The sequence below is a fragment of the Anabas testudineus genome, chromosome 2 (genome assembly GCF_900324465.2).
Source record: "Anabas testudineus chromosome 2, fAnaTes1.2, whole genome shotgun sequence".
Classification (NCBI taxonomy): Eukaryota; Metazoa; Chordata; class Actinopteri; order Anabantiformes; family Anabantidae; genus Anabas; species Anabas testudineus.
The window spans coordinates 33,055,922-33,080,914 of NC_046611.1; the positions used below are offsets into that span (position 1 = coordinate 33,055,922).

The following is a 24,993-nucleotide window of genomic DNA, read 5'->3' on the forward strand; positions in this document are numbered from 1 at the left end:
CTTCACAGGAACACTGCACTGTTCAAAGGTGATGACACACAAATACAATTATAAATATATATAAGTAACTACATTTGAAGTAATTATCAATACTTTCCCATCTTAACCAGAACTAAAATATATATGTATATTTTTTTCAATCAGCATTTTTTTTAAGTTCATCGCATTAGGCCCAAAAATGATCCCAACTGATTTACATCAAACGACAGCCTTTTATCCAGGAGCCAATGAACAGCATGTCCAGGGAGTAGGATAACCTGCTTCATCATCATTCTTCGTGTTTCAGGAGGCTTTTTATCCATCATATCCAACCCCTCAGAGGACCAAATTAGGCCCCAAAATGGCCTCTGTGATTAGATTGGATGCGACTGTTGCACCCAATGACCCAGCCTCCCCCTTTCCTCCATGTTTAACTCTTCATTCTTCACCAGCCCATCAGACTCTACTGCCATTAAAACAACTAATATGTCACAATCATTAAGATAATGAGATCCTTATTTACATTAATGTCTCTCAGCTTCTCAACTGCTTGTTTTACACCCATAGGCAGCTCTCTGGTTTTCACGTTGGTTGCACCTCTAAACTATAAATGCAAATCTGAAACCGAGTGTAGACATTCAATTTATTATTGTTTGAATAATTCCTGTAATAGGACACATAGGGCAGCAAAACACACCTGTCAGTCACATGTTCCAATATTTTGCTCACATGACAAATAAGTGGATTCAAAACAAAAGGTGCTATCTTCTAAGTTTTTTATCAGATCCAGATGTAAAAACCTGGAAATAAAATCTGAAATGTTGATCTTTTGTCTCATATTCATCTTTTGATGAGAAACCCAAATGCTTTCAGTCCAGTTGAAAGGACATAAATTCCAGACCACCAGAACTCTTTAATAACATGGAGATTATGAGATGCTTATTTACAGTTTAAGTGAAAAGTTAACTTCACTAAATTCCACTAAATGTCTGCATGTATAGACATTGAAATAATTGTGAGATTGATATGCATTGTACAGCAAACTCAGATCATATTTAATATAACTCCTAGCCCCTACTTTTAAACAACAAAATCTTCGGTCTTCAAATCTGAGTCTCATTTTTTTTTTTGTGGAAGAAGACATGGATCTACTTGAAGCTAATTACAGGGACAGACAGGTTCCTAATGCTGTTAAGCAAATTGGATCAGAGATGTGAGGCTGCATTTGTCCACATCAGGACAGAGAGCAGCAAGATGCGGAAGGGTGGGGCTAAGAGATGGACAGTGCTGTTTGTGGGTTTGTGGCACACCCAAGCATAAACAGGAAGACAAAACCATGTGTCTTTTTGTCCATCTGCCACAATCTTTGTCTCCTCCTCTCTCTACTAGTGGGAGACCTGTGTGTGGAATACATCATCTGCCAGTGTCTGATTTATATGATGATTGGAATTATCTATCAATAACACAGCTGCCTTTGGCTTTGCCTACTGTATTGTTAAATTTGACTTTAATTAAATTAGGCTGGCTAATTTTGAGGGCTTAAATCAATCACCAGGTCAATAACAAAAGCCCAGAAGCTGAGACACCCAAGACTCTTTTTAATCGTCATCAAAAACAGTCACACTCATAGCAAATCGCTCCTGTGTTCCTGTGAGAGCCGGAGGTTCAAATAGTTAGGAATTGCTGGAAAATGAGATATTGTCATCATCTGCTTCTGTCCAGAGCACTTCTTACTCTAGCTAGTTCGTGAAAAAAGCTGTTGGAATACAGTAAAAGTGTTTTGCATTAGAATATCACTTCATAGTGGGTGTTTAAAGTAGATACAGTATTTTATTTCTGATGCATTGTTAAAAAAATGTTCAAAAGAGATATTATGACTTTCCATATACCTGCCTTATAGTGATTACAACAATAACAACAACAATAATAATAACAATAATCATCATCATCATCATCATCATCATGACATTATGTGATGGGAGGTGATTCTAAATCCTGGTGACTGAGTGCACAACCCCGCTGAGCAGACGGTCCCAGCTGAATGTTGAGTCTTTACACATGCATTAAAAGGAGCTCCTCGGTGCTTTTTACAGATTAATCATCATTTTGAGCTTATTAAGTGGGAGGACTGTCTGTTTTCCACTACTCAGAACATTTAATCCATCATTCAAACCGTGAAGGTCAGTGAGCAAATGTTACCAGCAACTGTTAAAATTTCAATGTAAGCATTGTGGGTGAGATCAAAATTGTAATATGTAAAAAATACATTCTTTTTATTATTAATATTAATAATATTCACTTTTGCAGTAGTACAAGACAGTGGTACACTGACCTATTGACTGGCTTCCAATAAACTACACATTTTACTACACAAAGAAAATGTGGAGAGAAGCTACTTACAACAATCTCATCCAACTTCTATAGGATGTTTTCACACACTATGACCCTAAATACACTGAACATGAAGAATAATGACATGATGAAGATGGAATGAAGGAGGATGATGTTGAACTATAAACAATTTAGTGGATAGCAAATTTTCTGTCTTTGCTGCCTTGTTTGAGCAGCTGGGTGGTGGGGGTGGGGAGAGTTCGTCTGTAGTATCATGGGAGCAATGTGGGACGAGGTGACTTTCCATTTTGTTTTAATTGGGAGCTGAAATTCTTGGATAAGGGGGAGACAGAAAGCCATTTGGATGAGTCTTTGCTCTTAGTAAGGACTAAATCAAGAGGACCATGTGGAAATGAGGGGCCAGTAATGAAAAGAGGTCCCTAAAGACTGTAGCAAAGCCACAGCAATCTAGTGTCCTCAGGATGAACGAAGGCAGGCAGGGGTGTGGGAGTGTGGCAGGGCTGTATGCTTTAGTGGAGAAAAAGGAAAAAGAGGAAAAGAAGGGAATGACTAAATATTTTAATATATAAAGTCATTTTGTCTGTGTGTTATTTACGTCTGACTGTAATAAAAAGACAGATGTTTTGGTAAAAGGAATATATTAGTTAAAAATAAGCACGAGGAATTCATCAGTGTCAAACAACAAACAGATCGAAGCAATGGTGGTCAATATGTAGAAACACCCCTACAAAACTTCAACTGAATACACACAGCAACCATGGTGTATGCATATATCAAAATACCCAATAATGTTTCACCCAATGGCAAACAGTTATCTCCTGTTCCTTCTCTATACCAGTTTCCAAATGTTAAAGTCAGTCAGCAAGGCTCTGTTTGAAGTGCATGGGAGAATACCAGAGTATGTTGTGATGGAGTTCAGCAGCAAAGCTATTCTACATACAGTAGAGGAAACTTTCTCTACAGGGAGGAAGATGGTCCATTATGGTGGTGCTTCTTGTTAGAAAGATGCTGCCTGAGCTAATCCAAATTCACTGTGGGCATCTAGCCTTAAGACACGGAAAATATTAGACCAGTTACTTTGCATGCGTGTTTTCAAGCATTCCAGACAGCTGTTGATTTCCATCCATTTCACTGAAATATAATTATTAAAACCAGCTTGGAAGGGGTAGTCTATCACATGGTAAACAATATTACCTTTAACAAAGGTAAAGGCTACTGTAGATGTGATATAATTTCTACTAATGTGTTGGTGGAACATCCAAGATTTTAGATTTAGATGACAAAGAGAAGTCTTATTAGTAACAGTAGATGCAATACTCTCTTGTCAATCTCTGACTACACAGAGAGTGAGTGCAATGAAATTAGGATGCAATGGCTTTCTGTAAGAAGACATTTCAAATCATTCACCTGTCTAAAAAACTAGCTCATACCAATGTAAAATAAAGTGTAAAAATTAAGGTCTGCATTTTGATGTAGATTCACTAAGTAACATGACAACCACATATGTGCCACTGTATGTGAATGTGATATATTAACACAGATCTGTCTTATAATTAGATTGATATGCTCCATGCTGTGATTGCATCTACTAAATACTGACCTGAAGAGGGTGAATATTAATGCAAACATTGATTTCACCTTACATATTTTTAATTAATTGACATGACTTTGTAGAAATCTGTTTTTCCTTTGACTTTGAGTTTTTTTTTTTTTTTTTAATGTTGCCAACTTTTATTGATAGGCACTGTAGGTCTGTGGCATTACACTCTGAACACCTCTTTCACCCGTACCACTTACGAATAATGGCACATTCATTGATTTAAAAAATGTGTTGCCTCTGAACACAATCCATCTATTGATTATGTCTCAGAAAATCTTAACAACATCTCCCACCCATATGAGGATGGGTTCCCTGTTGAGTCTGGTTCCTCTCAAGGTTTCTTCCTGTTGCCTCCAGGGTTTCTGCCCGTCGCCCTCGCGTCAAGGAATTTTGATTCATTCATGTCTGTACGTTCTTTGGTTGGTAACTCTGTGTGACATGTCAATTGAAAAGCGCTCACAAATAAAATTAATTGAATGAATTGAATGGGCATGTACATAATGTTGGCAGTTACGCTTTTTCAGTAGCTAGCTACCATGGCTACACCTGCATGCAAGCACTACATCAATCTGTATCTCTCTTTCTCCTCCATCTCTTTGGCTTTGAAATCAGACCATGCCAATTCTCTCCGCTCGCATCCAACTGTGACTGCTTTTGTTATCTGGCTGATGCAAAGAAAACACTTCTCTTCAGCAATGATGGTGAAGTAGCCTTATCTCTTGTTTCTCTGTGGCCTGAGTTGTGGATGTTTACTGTTGGCTTGGGCCTTATTGCTTTCCTTCAGCAATTTAAAAGCATTGCCCCCCTAATAGGACCTATAAAACAGTAAGAAAGGCCTATTGTGACAATGGAGCTCATTGTGCCAGAGTGAAGCCATTTGGCACTGTGTGGCAATTTAGTAAAACAACAACAAACAAACAAACAAACAAAAAACATTTTGGGAAAAGAGGATAAAAAAGTAGAAATAAGTCAAAAAGACAAGGCCAAATGGCTTTGCACTGTGGGAAACTAGACACAGTTGAGTCCATCGTGAGTCTTATTGTCAGGGATAAAAAGAATTTAGATTTATCTGTGCTAAATATTTTTCCATTTCCTTCTGCAGTGTAACTTTGTTTTGGTGTTGGTGATCCATTTAAGGAAGATATTTTTTTGGCCTAGCTGTGAAACCAGAGTGGGCTGAAAAGTAATTTACTTCACAACAGAAAAACCTTGCCTGAATATTGGCCATGCTCCTCCTACACACCACTCAGCACGTTTCCTAAAGCCCAGACCCTGCTCCCACAAAGAAAAAAATAAATGGATTCCACTGAAAATGCAGACAGATAAGCACAAAATAATTTCACCTAAAAACTGTTTTAGGAGTGTGCGCCTTCCTCTCCCATCTTTGTTCTCTGCGGCCCAACTTGGTTTGGCTCTGTACTGATGGCCCCGCTTATTCCCTTAAATCATTATTGTCTTCAGCTAAGGTGCCCCTGCTCCCTGTGATTTGTGGGTAATGAGGTGGCACCCTCCTGCCCGTGTTCAATTATTCTCATTGAGAAAGTGATTTCTCACTCCACAGAGCAAATCGGGAGAAGGCGAATGCATGAACTCTAATCAAGAATTAACATCTTCACAAGCAGCAGTACAAAGAGGGATGGCCACCCAGAGGTACTTTAGGTGTGGCCACAAAAGTAGGACAAAAGGAATGAGGAAGGTAGAGGGACAAGTCACTGAGGTAAATAGTTAAGAGTAGAATAGAGAGAACAGTGGAGAGTTTTCACATCTCTATAGAAAATCCTGTTTTAGTGCATCTTTACTGATTTGAAGTGAGACAAATAGGATTAAACCAAACTCGAATGAATGAATGAACTGTGAATGAACTATTGTTTGGATTCTCTGTGTAAGATAACCCTTTATTCGTACCACATGTCATTTCTAAAGGACAAGACAAATTTTTGTAACATTCAAATGCACTAAACTAAAACACTTAGTGACACATTCACAAGAGAGAATGACAGCTTCTACACTAGCTCACTTGGTCTGTACCATTACAATTGAAATGGCAAACTTACTGCATTCTAATATAACATCTTGATCACATTCCAGACATTATTGTTTTTGTTGTTAACTTTTATTTCCCAGATGTTTTTCCAGAGGCTATTCTTCTCTGACAACATTAAAAAAAACGAAGGAAAAAGTCACAGTCGTCAATTCTCAGGGGTGAAGGTTTTTGCATACAAATAGTCAAATTTGAAAGATGGCACAAAAATCTCTCGGGGGCTCTAAGAACATTGCTATCAGCCTTCTGAAGCCTGAATCAGTCAAACTCTAATCAGAACAGTCCAGTCACACACATACACACATCCTAGACAGGTTAAACATTTTGAGGCTACAGTACAGCTGATAGAGAAGAGCGCTGGCAACTTCCAAACATTGACTGCCACCTCCTCTCCTGTTTAAATGAGATAAGAGAAGAAACAGAATTTGAACAATTCTGAATGGAGTGAGAAAGGGGAGAAAATAAAGAAGAACAAACAAGACATATCTTGTTTAAAGGAGAAAAGAAAAGTCCAACATGACATGAAACTTTGGTGTGGACAACAGAAAATGCCAGCGTCACTTGACCCTCACTGAAGTGTTTTCACATCATTTCTATGAGAACTACATACTGTACAGTATGTTTCCTGTGTTGTGATTGTTCCTAAGTTGTGAAAGTCATCCAGTGATCAATTTTGGAGCTGCTGGATGACATATGAGCTGATTTGGAACCTGTCACACAAAGAAACCACAAAATACCTGTGACAATGTGTGTTGTCCTGAAATCGTTGTTATGGTGTAGGGTCATTATACAAGGTTTCTGGATGAGGCCACATGCAGCTTTTTGCAGTTGTTGGTTTCCTGAGGAGCAGGAGGTGCAACACAACTTGACCCCCACATACACTTAGCATGTCTACAGGAATCATACACATACACATTCATACATTCCTGAGCCTGGCGTGTCTGCCCTGTCTCAGTCCTCTCACTCTTTCAAACTTCACAGAGGAGACTGTAAAAATGCACACCAGTGATAGAAACTAATTCCTAAATAGAAGTGACATAATCACACTCTGCATAGAAAAACAAGTCAAATCAATTTAAAAATTTCTACTTAAAGATGACATTTTGGGCAAATGTGATTTGCATTAGGATTACTGAAATTAACTCAAGCCTCTGGGCAGATTTTTTGCTACCCCTTAAATAAAATAAACACACTGGGACTTGAATTAAATTGTTATGGTCAACTGTTTTTTCTAGCTAAGGACATACAATTATATCATCCTTCAGCTGGGAAAAATAAGGAATAAAATGCTGGATTCTGTTTAGAGTTACTTTTGCATACACTGCAGTACCTAGTGGTCTGGTCCAGAGGACATGCATTACAGAAGACATGGCAAATAAATGATGCATGTGTGCATGTACTGTAATGTTTGTCCATGAACCAAATGTGCAGGACTGGTTTGGAAATAACCAATGTCTTCTTTGCAGACACAGGACATAACAAAGGACTGAATTAACTGGACAGCTTTGTGTTGTATTTATTTATTTTTGTGCACTATCCTGCCCACAGCAAAACCCTCAACCGCTTGGTCTTAATTAAAGATCAGTACAGATTTATCTAAACACAAAGCATGCAGCATATAGCACTGCACAGTGGATGGAGAGCAGAGCATTTAGAAAGACAGTACAAAGAGACAGAAAGAAAAAGAGACCATGTTATGCAGGTACAGTAGGGTTCCAGCACTGTTGCTGGCTTTTGCCTTCATGCTTAACTGCTCTAACATTCCCTGCAGCTCACCTCAGGGTCTGCACACTGTATTGACTTTAACAACAGGCTAGTCAGGAGAGTACACTCCCTCACTAAGTTCACTCACCACCTGCAGCACAGAGCTCATGCAGAAGTGACTTGCTAAAGTGTGATTATTATGATTACTATTATTTTTAGAACATAAAAGTTTTTTTCTTATATTTTTTCTGTTTTTTACTTTTTTATACAAACATCCTATAACTATAACCAGTTATCTATAGGAAAGTGAAAATCAACTGTAGCTTCTGCACTACACCCATGAACACACGCACACACACACACACACACACACACACACACACACAAACAAACAAACAAAACGTGGACTATATAAAAATGAACCAAGGTTCAGAAAGATTTTAAAAAGTCATAACCATGCAACTGTACCTTTGTTTGTTTGGCTACTTTTTCAGTTGCATTGATTGTAGTACTAGAGGTACTGCTGCACTGTGCCAACGGCCAAAAAACGAAACAACTGTTGGCTTCTGACTGAAAAAGGAAGGAAAACCAATATAAAAGGAAAAGATGAGGGTTTACACTGTGCCTCGCTCTCTTTGTCCAGCTTTACACTGAACAGACGATTTAGCTGGGCATCTTGCCACTTTGGGTTTCCTTTAAAACTCGCCAGACAAGGTGTCTCATTTAGACAACAGAGACAGGGAGGAAATCCGACAGTTGGAGGCTTGATCAAAGTTGTCTGATCAGAGCGGGTTCTACTCAGACTGTTGTTTTACACTGTAATAGTTCAACAGCATTTTTACTGTAGTAAAATGTCCAGCAGCATGCTCCTGGAGGATCTCAAAAGCAGTGACAAACCAGATGAGATACATTATCTTCCCCCCAGCGTATTCTCAATCTACACAGGGGTCTCCAGTAGTAGTGAAGGGTGAACTTTCTGGACACACTTTAAATATCTCCTTCCTTGTGAATAATTTTGATTGGGTTAAATCCCTCCTTGGTTGACAGCTAGTGCCAACCCCGTTCTCTGCTGTAGCTCAGGACGCAAAATAATACAGTGGAGAGGCACTCCGCCAGATCCAAGTGTGGGTGTGTGTGTGTGTGTAAAGGTCCATTAGGATTCATCATCACAATAACAGAGCAGTGTTAATGTCAGCTGTTTATATAAAGAATAACTCATACGGCCTTGGTGTTTATGGGCTGATAGAGCATGCTTTTATTAGGCAGGGTGAGTGTTCTGCAGCTCCTCAAGTCTCAATCACACCAACTGACACTCAGCTGAAATTATTGACTGATTAGATCAACATGGGCCACTTTCCTGATATAACTGGGGATGAGACAGCCTTGTAATCATATATGCTGCTACACCTAAGTAAGGCATAAGTTGTGCAATGCTGCTGACACCGCCAACTCCTGTATTTCCGCTTAGCACTCTGCACCCAGCTTTTTCTCAGTTTATCAATTCTGGATCTGGTGACCACTCACTAAGAATCTAAGAACACACAGTTGTGAATTGTGGTTCCAACTTCCTGAGGTTGTGGAAAGGCCAGCTTAAATATGAAGTGAAGCAAATATGGCATAACAAAGGTGCTCCATACACATAGGTTATTAAAATAACATCAACGATTTAAAGTAGAGCATGAGGAAGTTAAGAAATGATGCTGTTGGAATATGACACACACCCACACACATCTACATACCGTATAATAGGTAAGCAACAAGCACAGAAGTTGTTGCAGTGAACAGACTGCAAATTAAGTGTCTCTTTTGAATGTTTTGTTTATTGCTTTTATCTCTACTCATAGAGCAGGTCAATAAAGTACAGCAGATAACTAACAACTAATCCATGGTACGCAAACAACTAATTGGTGTGATTTTCATAAAACCCTTGGCATGAACGTGTGGGTGTTTGTGAATACTCATTATCTCCATCAGCGCTTTAACACTGATCAGAATTCTTTTCTATTAACCTATAAGGTGTGTTTTTATCTTATAATTTGATACTGCTTGCACAAAAATATGAAACCATCATGTGTGGGAGGGTAAATCAGTGATCAAGGCTGAGAAACATTGAAGTGAAGTGAGGTAAAGAAAAGAATATTGGGTGAAAAGTTGTCTCTGTGAAACCTATACTGTGTCACTTCTAATGAGCAGATTTGTGTTTTGTGACTTATCTTAGTCTTTCAGCTGTCAGATTACAAAGAGTCAGGTAGAACTAGGTAGAAGTATTAGCCACCATGGGGATTCTAAACTGGGGCACTCACTGTTGCCAATTAAATGTTTGTATGCTGATGTTGGTATGACTCCTGGTCTAAAATATGGATTTAAAATTTCACTAGATATTTGTTTTTGAGTAATAATTTTAAAAGCTAATCTTAGATTTGAAAAAGTTTTACATTTTTACAGTAAATTATGTATTATCATTATTTAGGCCCCTTTCAGTCAACTAAAACTCTTAAAGTAAACTAATTCTCTTAAAGCTAGTTTTAGATTTACTAAAAAAAGAGTTAAAGTGAATAAAAAATACAAGCAAATACAATTTGCACAATTAGATATAGGGATTTTTATACACTGTGGTTGTTACAGTTTCTGCCTCGTCCACATTCAGTTGGTGATCTTCTGTCTCCTCCCTGTTTTCACCTGGCCTGGCACTAGATTGTTTTACATTGAACTGTACACAGATCCCTGCATATGGATTGTTTGCACGTAGATTCTTACACATGGATTGTTGCACATGGTTAGTTTGTTACACCCTGGACCTTCCCTTAGTTCACTGGACTTTGTTCCCCTGATTGTAAGTTGTGTTCCTGCCTTTTGCAGTTATTTTCAGTTGTTACTTTGCAAATTAGTTTGTATTTTGTCTGCATTAGTGTGTTGATCTTCATTGTGACTTTGTATTCTTGGTTTGTGCATTAGTTTGTATTTTACCTGCGTCAGTGCAGTGGTTTTTTGTTGTCACTTTGTTTGTTCATACTTGTTACTTTGTTCATCAGCGTTTTTCAGGGCTTTAAGTTGTCACTTTGTTTTCACCTTGTTTATGTTGTCGTGTTCACTTGTTTCCCCCCCAGTTGGGTTCCCAGTGTCAACTGATTTTGAGACCAGGTAGAAATATCAGTTTGTTAGTTCATAGAAGTACCAATGCAACAATATCCAGTATTCGTTGTGACTCTTACACTCATGTACAACACACAGGTTTTATAACGTTTGAAAAGCTGGATGCGCCGTAGTGGGTTGCAGTTAATGGATGGCTGAACATATGACTGGTGTCTCCAGGCCACACTTAACATTAACCTAAAGCTCCTTAAATTTAGTTGCCAGATCAGAACAATTTCCCATAGGGGATTAATATAATAAGTATATATTTGTCCTCCAGTGTCTATGAAAGAATCTCTCAGGAGGAACCCTGCAGCTGGCCTCCCAATAAAACACAGTTCATAACCCCCTCTGATGACCAGACTAGTGATGAACAGAATGAACAGAATCTATGATGAGACAAAATAAGTTGGTCAGTTTTGCAGGTGCTGTCATTTCTTTCTGATCTTTATGCTAAACTAAGCTAAGCAGATGCAAGTGGTTTTTTCATAGGTAGCTGGGATTGGCTTCAGCACAACAACAACCCAATTAGGATAATGGACAAATAGATGGCTATATAATAAGAGTGGTATTGGTCTTCTTATCTAGCTCACATAAAAACATTGAATGATTATTAAAACCAGCAGGAGTATATTAGGGCTTTTAACACCAGCTGATGGTCTATGCCATCATAAATACAAACACACGCAATCAACACACAAACTGAAATTGACATAATTACCAGATTAATTCTAAATAAATCAGTCTGGAAACCACTTAAAAATTTTAAATAACATGATTCCAGCTGACATTCAGGCTATGCAAGGTGGGCAAAGGTCAGTAATGAAAGGAGTCAGAAAACCCTAACAAGGATCTGTTCGGCTTCCTGTGGCATGGCTAGACATTCTATTAGAGCAATAGTGCAATGGATCTACATGCACAAAATATTCACTAAACAGCTTTTCTTCATTCTAAATTGCAAACAGAAAGGTAGAGAGACGTAAAAACCTACAGTTTTATTAGATTCTTTGAACTCTTCCATCACTTCCCTGGTTGCGTTTGTGTTGCCTTTTCTTCTTTATCTCCCCCATAAAAACTTGACACCCTCTCTTTGCTATTTTTTTATTCTATAAAATGAAGGAGTGATTAAACACCTCCTACAAGGATATAAGCAGGTAGATGAGATACTGATGGGCAGAGACTGAGAGAAAAACTGGGAGAAAAAACTCAGCATGTCTGACACCTGCCAAGGTCATTCCTGTTCTCCCAGCAGAGAGCTTCTGTCACTTTTAATAACTTTTAAGACAGAACATTTTTTTCTGTTCTCTGACAGGTTGAAGAGAAGAGGGACCAGCCAGAGTGAGACAATCACAAAGTGCCGACAGAGCAAGGAGGTGTAAAATGAGGAGCCAGGCCTCCAATGACTGTCAGTACACTGTTACTTTCTGAAAAGTGCTGCCACGTAAGTCTGATGTCAGTCACTGTTTTACACTGGACTGGTCAGTGAGCAGGAGGTGTCCACTGCTCTGTTTTGCTGTTCCACTATAGAACCTTATCACATAATTCAGAATTCTGAATATGAAACATACAGACATGGATGGTCTGCAGGTGGAGAGTGGTTCAAGAAATACAGTACAGTACAGATATACAGTATCTACTACTTTAGGGCAAACGTTTAAAGATTCTGATTGAAAACACTGAACTTTGGAAATAATCCAAATATCTTTTATACTCCAGCTTCCTGGAATAATCCTGAAAACCAAACCTGACCTGAACTAAACAATCACATTGCAAGAAATCTTATGTGCTTTGTTGTAAACAAATCAGCATTCAGTATTTTCTGACTACATCAAAAACAAACAAAAAATAAATAAATAATTAATGCCCCCTTTTTAGACCATTTGAGTGAAATTCAGAACAAGAGAATAATCATTGTGGTCTAAAATTGTAGTTTTAGTAGTTAACCACACAGAAAATGTCCAAAAAGTAGTAAAATGTAGTTGAACAACTAGCAAGCTACTGCAAAAAATAGTTAAACTGAAAAAACATCTAACCTCACTAACCCAATCATTTTATTAGTGGGTGCAACTGAACAACTTTTTGTTGAAGTAAATATATTTGTGAGTAGTTAATATTTAAAAATAATTATTTATTTTATCTAGCTTATCCTGTGTTCGGGGTTGCCACAACTATGGGTGCCATCGATAAAAGCAAGTTTTAAGCCAGATACCATTCTTGACACAACCCTTCCCAAATTTTGCATCATGCTTTAGACTGGCACCCACTGGTGTAATCACTGGCGTAATCTTAGTGGCTGGGATTTTGTGGAAATTCTGGGGTTTCAGTGTCTTGAACCTCGTGTAAAGGGATACTGCGACAAATGGCCAGGAGAAGTTAGGTTGTGAACTGTTGGCCCTAGAGTTGAGGAACAACCTCTCTACCAATTACGTCACTGAAATCTCCTTTTGTCCTATTTAAAATAATACAAAATAACACATTGCTATGCTATCTTTTGCATTTATTGAATAAAATGTGGTACAAACCAGTGCAGATACCACAATAGATGACACTATATCATCTATGTACAAATTTTAAAGATGAGAGGGTTTTGTCCAAATTTCAGAACAAGTCAGTGATTTAGACTTAAATTTCTTCCTGATCGACCTTTACAATTTAATACACTTTATCTATCTAACAACCAGAACAACCTACAATTACTACATTCTGGAAACGTGGAGTTTCTATGTTTGTTGTTTACAACTTCCTTTAATCCAGAAAAACTCTGCAAAAAGTGAGTATCTTAAAGAATGGTGGACCACTATGACTATATACATTTAACAGGTAAACACTGTCAATGACACTGTATTTAACTAACAAAAAGTATTACCACAACTATACCTGTTCCTGTCTGCTGAGCCATTGGTCCACCATTGGATGGGTGGCACTTAGGGAGGATCTAGTCATCTCTCTCTGGAACTGAGTGGTCCAGCTACTCGCATCCCGTGGAAGACTTCGGTAAGCATGTCCTCCCCGTCCCTTCAGAGAGCAATTATTATTTTTACACAGAAGCTACTATCGGAAGAAAAGATTTATTTTAACACAGCTGAAAAGACACATTTAGCCGTACATTTCTCAAAATCCTTACAAATAATTCCAAAGACTGATCAATCCTCCATATTTTTGGTCTTTAAAAGATTTGTGTATTAGTGCTATCTGTAGCAGCTGAATGAGAGTTTGTGGTGGAAATCAGTTGCAGTAGTTTGCCTTGGAGCTGTGCCCCACAGAAGTACTGTGTTCTTCATTCTCATTTTACCCTTCCTCATAGCTAAATCTGAGTTTCTAATCAGAGAAGTTATAAGTATAATAAGGCAGCCACAGCTGAGCGCATCTATTACATAAAAAGCACCTTCCAAAGTGCTAAAGATAATGTCAAACACTCATTACAATGGCCACATGCACAAAATCACTGTAGATCACATTCCACACATGGTACCCTTGGATGTGAAATCGAAGTGATTGAAGGAAATGACAGGACAAGACAGGGCAAGACTGTGAATAAAAATAAAAGCAAATGATAATAAAACAGGAAGAGGGTCCCTTACCATGACAGACAAATAGAATGAGTTATCTAAGGTTTAATTAGCTATATAATTGCAGCTAAAGAGTGAGCTAGACAGAAACTAAATCTTGGATTTCTTTAATAAGACATAGCAAAGGGGCAGAGAGACAAAACAGAAAAAAACAAAACAAAGCAAAAACTCCCAGGTTGCTTGCTGCAGGACAAGAGGATCAGAAGCAGATGAAAAGATGAACAAAGCAAAAGAAAACAAGTTATGCTCAGCTCTGGAAAAAAAAAAAAAAAACATTGGGAAAGAGAAGGAGACCAGAAGAGAGAAGAGACCATATCCCCTGCATGCTGTAATAAGCCATGAGTGTTTTGGAGCCATTAAATGTAGCATGACAGCGCCTGAGGAAGCATTGCAGACAGGGCTGTAAAACTCAGCCAGACACATGGGCTTTACGGAGATGGCCATGATGGCTATCCTTTGTCCCTGCCATACAGCACAGCACAAGAAAAAAAGCTCTCTCTCCACAAACCTTTACGACACATTACATCGTAAAATATAGAGAAACCCAGAGACCAGAAAAGTAGCTGTAAATTATGTCATTCATTGCTTTATTGCTTTAGTTGACGTCTGGAGAACCTGGAGTATAAGTTATTGTAAAGACAAACTGAGATGTGAAGAGTTTACAGTGCTAGCTGATGGCTGAGGATTCCCATTGGCTTATATTGTGAAGATTTAGCAGACCTGAGCCTGACTCAGCCACAAGTTGACACACAGGGATCTCAACGTAACATGGCTGGCTATAGTTTGTATAGGAAATCATCCCAGACAATGCCAGGTCTATGTGTGTGTCTATGTGTTGTGTTTGGCTTGTATCCATAAGATCTTTGGCGGTGCCTATCATTGATGTGTGGCTCCTTTATAAACAATGTTTGTGCCGAGTCACAATACAGCAATAATACAGCCAACATCTGTTATTGATTGCTTAAAAAAACATCTTAGACTGATGGTCAATAAAGTGTATGACATTTGAATACTGAGCATTAGGAAGACGGAAACTCCTTTTTTATAGAAAAGAAAATGTAATAACCCTGTCAGTAAATGGACATGCAGAATAAAAATAACAGCCTCCTGGTGTTAGTTCATTACTTTTCAAACCAGTCACCAGTGACAGGATGATGACTTAAATTGATATAATTCAGATAACTGATTACCTGCCACAGATGAGAGTGAACTGAATAGGACACTTAAAGACTCAGTTTATTTATCTCCAAATGAGTACAACTTATTTTAGTAGTGACTCTTCCATCATTAAGATTATCGTATACTGTTATCTGTTATCTGTTAAGAACATAACACATAATACTGGGTTGGATCAGTTGATAGAGAGTTGTACTGTTGCACTGTTGTTCACATAGTGCCTTTTTGTAAATCATCTTTAGGTGTCACTGTGCTGCTAGAACATGTGAATTTTCTTGGGCACCTACACACAATACGACGATGAAGTATGTTAGCTTCATCTTGCATTATAAAGTAAAATTGTGTATTGCAACAGTGGAGGCACTGTACTACCCCCACTGTACATCAAAGTGTATCATACAGTATGTCCAAATCCTGATTCAAGGAATCACTTAACATATTAATTATTGTGTGCAATTATGTAAGCAAATAAACAACAATCACCTAGTTAGGTTATACAAACAGCAGAGCAGCCAAATTACAGTAAAATGTCAGAAAGAGCTTTTATTGACACTCCTGATACAATCTCCTGGTCTTTCTGACAAAACTTCATACTAGAAGTTTTTCTGACCAGACAACAAGGTCTAATAACCAATTCACTGGCATTGTTCTCGGCTCACCTTGATGGAGTGTGCCGTTTGGGGCTCGAACAATCAAAGTGACTTTAAATAGCATTATCAGACTAAACCTCTACATTACATTACAGTCATTTAGCAGACGCTTTTATCCAAAGCGACTTACAAGTCATTACAAGTTACAAGGGTAGGCAGGGCAGCGTGAGGAGGTCTTGCCTAAGGACCCCTACTGGAGGTAGCCATAGCTGGGATTTGAACCCCAGTCTTCCACATGGGAGGCGGTGATGTTACCACTACACTAACCAGCCGCTTACTACACTAACCAGCCACCTCTAAGTAATCAGGAGATTGAAAATCCAGTCTATCTGCAGTACTATGGAACATAACTTCTGGAGAAAGTGCTGTCATCATTATAATGAATGAATAATGATGTGATAAAGGCCAAATGCAGTGTCAGTCTTGCGTTTGGAATTATATCACCTTGTCACATTCACGTAAACCTTCATGACCTAAAGGGTAGTATTTCTGAAGTATTTTTTCAGTCAAAAGTTCTGATTTAAATCATACCAAAGCAACATGACGTTTCCTGGCCTTACCGAACTGCCCAGTGTTTTTGCTGCTTGGTGTTGTTGTTGTCTTATTGCCTGCTGTTCTTTTCTCTCTTCTCTTTCCACTCACCCCAACCAGTCGAGGCAGATGGCTGCCCACCATGAGCCTGGTTCTACTGGAGGTTTCTTCCTCTAAAGGGGGTTTTTCCTCTCCACTGTCGCCTAGTGCTGCTCAAATGGGATTGAGTTTTCTATATAATCTTTATACAATTATATTCTTTAAGCTCTTAAACCTTAAACACTGGAAAGTGCCTTGGGATGACTTCTGTTGTGATTTGGCGCTATACAAATAAAATGGAATTGAATTGAACATGTTACCTTTCTTTCCAGGCTGCCAGTCCCAGTGCTTGAGTTTGGTCTCAGCTTGTTATTTTGGAAGCCAGCTGTTGTGGACCAGCGAGTTGGATTCTTTCTGGACGGTTCCTCTGGACCAACCGGAACTTCGCATGGAGGAAGGCCAGCCAGGTCGGGATCACTGCTTCGCCGGACATGGAGAGGCATGTCTGGGGAAGTTGAGTACACACAGGATGGAAAGAAAACAGGGAGAATGAAAGGATAAGAAAGGTGAAATGAGGAAACAGGGTAGAAAGAAAAGAAAGAGAGAGTTAGACCAACATCAAACCGCTAGCTGCTTTATCCTCTTTCCTCCAGTGTTTCAACAGTGTCTGCGGCCATAGCTCTATCTAGTAGCCCCAAGGACACTATATTTCAGCTGAAACATGAGAAGTGGTGATTTAGTAGTATAAGGTGATTTTTAAGTGGATTCTGAATAGTTTTTTGCAAATGAAACCAGGTCTTACAACCAAAATAACCCCAGCTATGAATCATCCACTCATTCATCCACCCATCCATCCATTTTCTTAACCACTTGTCCACTTAGTGTCACAGGAGTGCTGGAGCATATCCCAGCTGTCATCGGGTGAAACCCTAACCACCCTGGATAGGTCGCCAGTCTATCACAGGGCTGACATATAGAGACAAACAACCATACACACTCACATTCACACCTATGGGCAATTTTTAGAGTGACCAATTAACCTAACATGCATATCTTTGGACGGTGGGAGGATATGGAGTGCCTTGAGAGAACCTACACAGACATTGGGAGAACATGCACGCCACACAGAAAGCCATGCGACAGCTACGAATCAGCTATATAAAATCTTCACTGGATGCAATGTTACAGCTGCCACACTGACCAGTCTACAGTTCCCACATTCGATCACAGCTGCCAGAACACAGTAAACAGGATGAAGTGAAGTGAGCTATCCTGAGATTTCTGTTACGCAGAGGTGGTAAGTGAAGGTGCTGGTCATATAATTAGAATATCTTCAAAAAGTTGATCTATTTCACTAATTCCATTCAAGAAGTGAAGCTTGTATAATAAATACATTCATTTCACACAGACTGATACATTGCATTAAGTGTTTATTTCTTTTAATTTTGATGATTAGAACTGACAAATAATGAAAACCACAAATTTAATATCTCAGAAAATTATCAGCTATCAGGTAATCAGCTCATTAACTCAAAACACCTGCAAAGGCCTTTAAATGGTTTCTCAGTCAGAAAATTTAAATATTACTTAAGTCCAAAACAAAAAAAGGATCTTTAGAAATCTTGGCCAACTGAAAAGTATGAACATGAAAAATATGAGCATGTACAGCACTCAATACTTAGTTGGGGCTCCTTTTGCCTGAATTATTGCAGCAATGTGGCGTGGCATGGAGTTGATCAGTCTGCGGCACTGCTCAGGTGTTATGATCTGATAGGCCACTGGCCATATCGCATCTTCCTCTTCATACTACCCCATAGATTTTCTATGGGGGTTAAGGTCAGCTGTGTTTGCTGGCCAATTAAGAACAGATATACTATGATCCTTAAACCAGGTACGAGTAGATTTGGCACTGTGTGCTCGTCCTGTTGGAAAATTAAATCTGCATCTCCATAAGGTTGGTCAGCAGCAGAAAGCATGAGGTCTCTTGTCTCTTCCTCCTGATTCTGGGACCCTGATTTCCAAAGGAAATGCTAAATTTACTTTCATCAGAGAACATAACTTTGGACCACTCAGCAGCAGTCCAGTACGTTTTGTCTTCAGCCCAGACGAGACGCTTCTGACGTTGTCTGCTGTTCAAGAGTGCCTCGACACAAGGAATGCAACAGCTGAAACCCATGTCTTGCATACGCCTGTGCGTAGTGGTTCTTGAAGTACTGACTCCAGCTGCAGTCCACTCTTTGTGAATCTCCCCCACATTTTTGAATGGGTTTAGTTTCACAATTCCCTCCAGGGTGTGGTTATCCCTATTGCTTGTACATTTTTTTCTGCCACATCTTTTCCTTCCCTTCTCCTCTCTATTAATGTGCTTGGACACAGAGCTCTGTGAACAGCCAGCCTCTCTTGCAATGACCTTTTGTGTTTAGCCCTCCTTGTGCAAGGGATCAATGGTCATCTTTTGGACAACTGTCAAATCAGCAGTCTTCCCTTACCGATTGTGTAGCCCACAGAACTAGACCTAGAGACCATTTAAAGGCCTTTGCAGGTGTTTTGAGTTAATTAGTTGATTAGAGTGTGGGAAAAATCCTTTCTTTGTATTGATATTAGGTAATATTCTAATTTTCTGAGATACTGAATTTGGGGTTTTCATTACTTGTCAGTTATAATCATCAAAATTAAAAGAAATAAACACTTAATGAAATATATCAGTCTGTGTGGAATGAATGTATACATTATACAGGTTTCACTTCTTGAATGGAATTAGTGAAATCAACATTTTGAAGATATTCTAAATATATTACCAGCACCTGTATATCTGTGAACTGTGAAGTGAATGATCTAGATTTTCCCCAAAGGCCATAAAAAATTGGTTTATGACATTCTAGCAGTCTGAACATTATACCCGCAATTATGCAAATAGTTGGGTAACCACCTGTCATCCATCAGAAGATCACTGCAGTGAGCATATGTTGGTGATTAGCATCCATCTGATACTCTGATACTCAGAGACATGTATTAGTAGTAGAAGCAATGCATTTTAATCATGGCTTACGCTGTGCCACAACTTGTGCATATTTATTACTGTGACAAAACTGAGGAGCTCTGAATGCTACCTTAACTGTTTCCTGTGACTGCCTGCAGTGTAGAATACGAATGACATGATTGTAGCTGAATGTGATAAAAACCCCAAAACAAAGATTATTTGTCATGTTTCATATGGCAAATAATATTATTTGTCATATTTATACATTTGTATATTTTCTGTATATTTTCAATCGAGTATGAACTGTGATTGTGATAAATGCTTGATTCAGACTGCACAATAATTTTGTATGATACAATGATCACTGTTTCAAATTGGCAAGTCATAAATTCTTGCAGTGACTTGAATAGAGACTGACAGAGCTGACAGACTCTACTTTGGTACCCGACATCTTGTGGTCTTGCACAATATGCATCATGTCATCGAAAACGGACGGGCAGGGCGGATTTGATTGATGCATTTTAATATTTAAGTGTTTTTCTTTGTATAATAGGCTTAAAGTCAGTCTCTCAAAGACACATAAAAAACCGTAAAAGCTGTTTTAGTACAAATAGCACTTATTTACAGCATTATGTCTCTTTAGTCTGAGGGACATTCTGAACTAAACTGTTGACCATTGACTGACTACTTTGGAACATTGCTTTTATTTTTCTCTCTCTTAGCTTGATCATAGCACAATTGTAGAAAGTGAGATTGTTAAAAATATTGTCAGTAGTTGCAAAAAATGTTGTGGACTATGTTGAGATTTGAGATTCAGGATTTTCAGGATCATCTGATATTGACTTGTCTGGTGATATGGTTGGGTACAGAACCACTAGCAAAAACACTATACTGATACAGACCATGTGGATATGACAGACCTGTGGCTTTCAATACACTGTGTACACCATTTAGTTACAATAATAATGCCACCAGCTGGTTTTGATGTTGTGGCAGTCACTCTGTGAGTGTCCATGCTGGCTTCTGTCCACCACATGTTGTGGTTGAACTGTGTATTCTGTATTCCTTTGTTACAGGTACAGTAATGTTTTTTTTTTTTGTTTTTTGTTTTTTTGTAGTCACTGGTGGATTTTTCTAATTGATTTAAAAACAGCAGCCAGACGGCCATCCGTGCTTTTACTTTTAAATTATGCTGAAGATTCAGTAATGCCATTTAATGGTCTTTGTCCTCTCCCTGTCTTGTCTGGTTCATGTCCAGTTCAAGGCTCTAATGACGTTCACCTCAGACAGTTGGGGTTATTAACGTCCAGTGTTATCCTAGAGGTCAAGGCAGTTTTTCCCAGAATACACCAAGGCTGAGATCTTATTGGATAATAATCACGGTCTTTAGAAACCAGGACAACATCGATGTTGTTTGATTGTTTCCAGATACCAGCACACTAAAATAAGATTTTACTAATCTCAATGGATAGTCACAGGTAAGAGCAGAACAGAAACAGGTAAGAAAAACAAACACATAAAATAAAATGTGAATACCCAAAATTAAAAGAATTGGTGAATCTAATTAAGTAGCTTGGCTAGGACAGTCAAAAAACTAATAAAATGCAGATCCATGGGTTCAAATCCTTACAGATTAACTGAAGATAAATAACAGCATTGTTAACAAGTGTGTTTATGTTTGTTGTCTGTTTCAAAGGTCACAGTATGAAAATTTTCTCCCTGACCAATATTCCACTATTTACTATGTCGGGGGATTTTCCCGGCAGTCTGAAGGTTTAGGCTGGTCCCACATTTAATAACCAGCACCACCGCTTCAAACCAAGCCAGCCATCGATCCAGGCGGTAGATGGAGTGAAACCATTGGAGGTGGTATAATCCAGCCCCTGTAGTGACGGATTATGGCAAGGGCACAAGGTCAAAGGGATGTACACACACTACAATTCACCACAAAGACAGGTTAAATTCTAAAAGAGCTTTCAACCCATTTTGCTTTGTCCCTTTTCCTTCAAACAAACTTATTCACCTTTTGTGGAGAAAAAATATTCATCCAAATATGTAACTGTGGATAAAAGCAGAGCGATATATACAGCAGAAGTGAGTAGAGTAGATCACCATAAATACTCAATTTGGTTAATGAGACAACAATTGTTTTCATTTGTGCATTTATTTCATTTCAATTTCATTTAGACATCAGACATTTGCATATTGGCGGAAACATCACTGACTTCTCTGTTATAATCAACAATGACATTTCCATTTTGAGCTGATGACTGATGTTAGAACTAATGAAGGTTCTGGGACAAACACAACAATATTAGTCCAGAGTAGTGTTTTAGTCCTGTTGAGATGATGACCTGTTAGACATGTTATGCAGTGTAGGTTGTACAATGTAACAATATCACACCACAAAGACAATCATCGCACAAGTTGGTCATTAGCAACAATCACTACCAATCATCGATTCTCCTGTCACATGCCGAAGTGTCCTTAGGCAAGATACTGAACCCTAAGTTGAGTCAGGTCAGCTGCAAAGCAGCTCTGCCATCGGTGTGTGAGTGTGTGTGTGAATGCGAGGCAGTGTAAAAGCACCTTGAGTACCACTTAGGCAGAAAAGAGTTATATAAATGCAGACCATTTACCACTTTCCCATGCTTATGTCCCAGAGATTATCAATGGAAGTTTCCTATTACTGGAAAGGGGTTGTTTAGAGTGTGCACAATATTTTTGTATGACCACTGTGTCAAATTCTCTTCAAAAACTCATAAATTATTGCGGCGACTCGGACAGAGACAGACAGAGCTGACAGACTATACTTTGGTACCCAATATCTTGTGGTCTTTGACAATGTGCGTGATGTGATCGAAAGGGGATGGGCAGGGTTTCGCTTTGTTTAATAGGCTATAATAATACGCAGAACTCAGGTTGGAGCTATTTTTTATTCTGTCCTCTCAGTCTATCAAACATACATTTTTACAAAAAAAAAAAAAAAAAAACTAAAACTGTAGGAATTGTTGCCCCACAAACATAGCATGTAGTAAGCATGTTGTGCATATGTGCATTTCAACTGAGCAGGAAAGAAAACTCTTGTGGCCCTCTAGCCCAGGTACACGGTGAGCCTATGATTTCACATTAAACTGTGAATGATTTAAATATAAATGCCAAGCGACTATGACTACCTTTTCTGGACTACTTTAAATACTTTAAGCCTGGGCAAATTCAGGGTCTGAATAAATTATGGCACTGGGCCATTTTAACTTTCTTTCCAACCACTGACTACATATTGATGTCCCCTGTGTACAGCTAGGGGGATTTTCACTAAATACAGCCTAACCTGAATAGAGAGACAAATGTTTCCATTTCTAGGGAGCAAGACAGCTCTGGAGTGGTGGGAACCAGGACTGTGGAGGAAGCGATTTATTATGTAGAATACTTAAATAAGACGCAGGTCAACAGAAAGCCAACAGCATAAAGAATATCACTTAAAGCTTAGCTAGATTTGTTTTTATTTCATTTTCATTCTAGAATTAAACTTTAAGGCCACAACAGTCAATAAACCTGTATGAGCAAACATAAAAGTGTAACTGTAAAATGCTACAGTACAAATTGTGTCATGTCAAATTAAATTCATCCAGTCTGTCTTTAAGTAATACATACAGATTTAACCGCAGGACCTATGAGTGACCTGTGTACCATCCAGCTAATTTGTGCACTAAAAGATGCTTTATGTTTTCAAAGAAATCTAAACGCTGTCCTCACTTTGCCCTTCCTACTATTTACAGGTTCTTCACATGTCAGCTTGTTTTACGAAGTTGCCTAAAATATCACATATCACTTGACTGGCTGTGTGGGTAAAATTCTTGCTTGGACTGAAATTCGTCTTTAATCACAAACTGCCAATCATGTTTCTTTTGGTGCTTGGTATGATAACTATCACAATGCCTGTGTCATGATTCCAGCCTCATTGCTGCTGGTGTTTCCCCCCCGTGCTTTTATTTTGGCAATTTCTTGTTTCCCCTTCCCAGTCTGGTCACATGCACTCACCTGATTGGTGACACCTGGTTTCCCTCACAGTATAAATACCGGCCTGCTCACCTGTTTTCTCTGCCAGATAGTCTGTTCTTTACTCTCGGACACTATCCAGTGTTTCTATTGGACTAACTTTTGGGTTTTTCTGACTCTGCCTGCCCCGAACCCTGTCTCTTTCCTGACCCCCCTGGTGCTGTGGGTTCTGCTTATTCCCCCCGCTCACAGTACCAGACCTGCACCTGTATCTCCCTGATTCACCCTCCTGGACCTGCACCCCTTCCTACCTGTTTGTGTGATTCCCCTCACCAGACCTGAACCTGCCTTTGTGTGAGTGTTTTTCCCTAATCTGTTCCCCTCCTCGTTGTTCCTACCCTGTCTCTACTCTGTGTGGACCTCCTAGTGTTTTCGACCTGGACTATCAGTTCTGTTGTGGATTTTGCCTTCCGGACTTGTCCCTGAACTGACTACAGTGTATGACCTGGATTACCCCTGACCTCCGAGTGTGGCCTTGTGGATTTACTGTTTGGACTGCCGTATTCATCACCTTAGACTGTTTTCTTACACTGTGTTTTGGACATTTGGACTCTGTCACATTCTGTGACTATTTGTCATTGTGCTCCTGTGTTCCTCTGATTACACTCCTGGACACTCCCCACCATTTGTCAGTCGCCACCATTCACCATCTCCATTGTCCTCCATTTTGTTCCACATGCTCCCCATTGGTCGACCATCTTGGTCGTGACGTCACTTCGGTCAGCAATCACTTCCGGTTTCCACCCAGACTTCCACACTCACACTGTACTGACAAATTACCTACAAGAACTCATCTGATTCATTCCCCTGTACCTTTGTTATTAATAAAACCCCTGAAAACCTTCTCCTGTACCTTGTGTTATCTCTGGCCATGGAGCCCTTCCTGCAGCTCGTAACAGCCTGAGTCAAAGACTAAGATAGAGACAAATGTATTCCCCATAGGGTTACTGAGTTAACCATCCTTTAACTTAGAAAGAAAAGTAGAGAAATACATAGACAACATAGTGGAGACTATGATGATGTCAACTTCCCTTAACCTCCTAGACACGAGGCCTCCAGCAGCAGACACCTAGGCACTTCAACAACCATGACACCATCATGTGTGTGTTTTTGTGTGTGTGTTCTGTTGCAGTTTCCCCAGACATTGAAGGTCCCAGAGAAGAGAGGATGAGTTATATTCA

General features: G+C 39.1%; 1 protein-coding gene across 4 annotated transcripts in view; it reads right to left on the minus strand.

The window, feature by feature from the left end:
- The window catches only part of LOC113163487 (partitioning defective 3 homolog), a 306,697-nt gene that overhangs the window by 162,696 nt on the left and 119,008 nt on the right, over positions 1-24,993 (minus strand). For 2 of the 4 annotated variants that reach the window (XM_026362163.1, XM_026362166.1), the window contains exons 4-6: positions 21,777-21,812; positions 17,094-17,278; positions 13,686-13,823 (exon numbers count right to left, since the gene is read on the minus strand). In XM_026362163.1, coding sequence (XP_026217948.1) covers positions 13,686-13,823; positions 17,094-17,278; positions 21,777-21,812 — 359 coding nt within the window. The remainder of the gene's footprint in view (positions 1-13,685; positions 13,824-17,093; positions 17,279-21,776; positions 21,813-24,993) is intronic. The other 2 variants (XM_026362165.1, XM_026362164.1) reach the window with 2 other exon arrangements.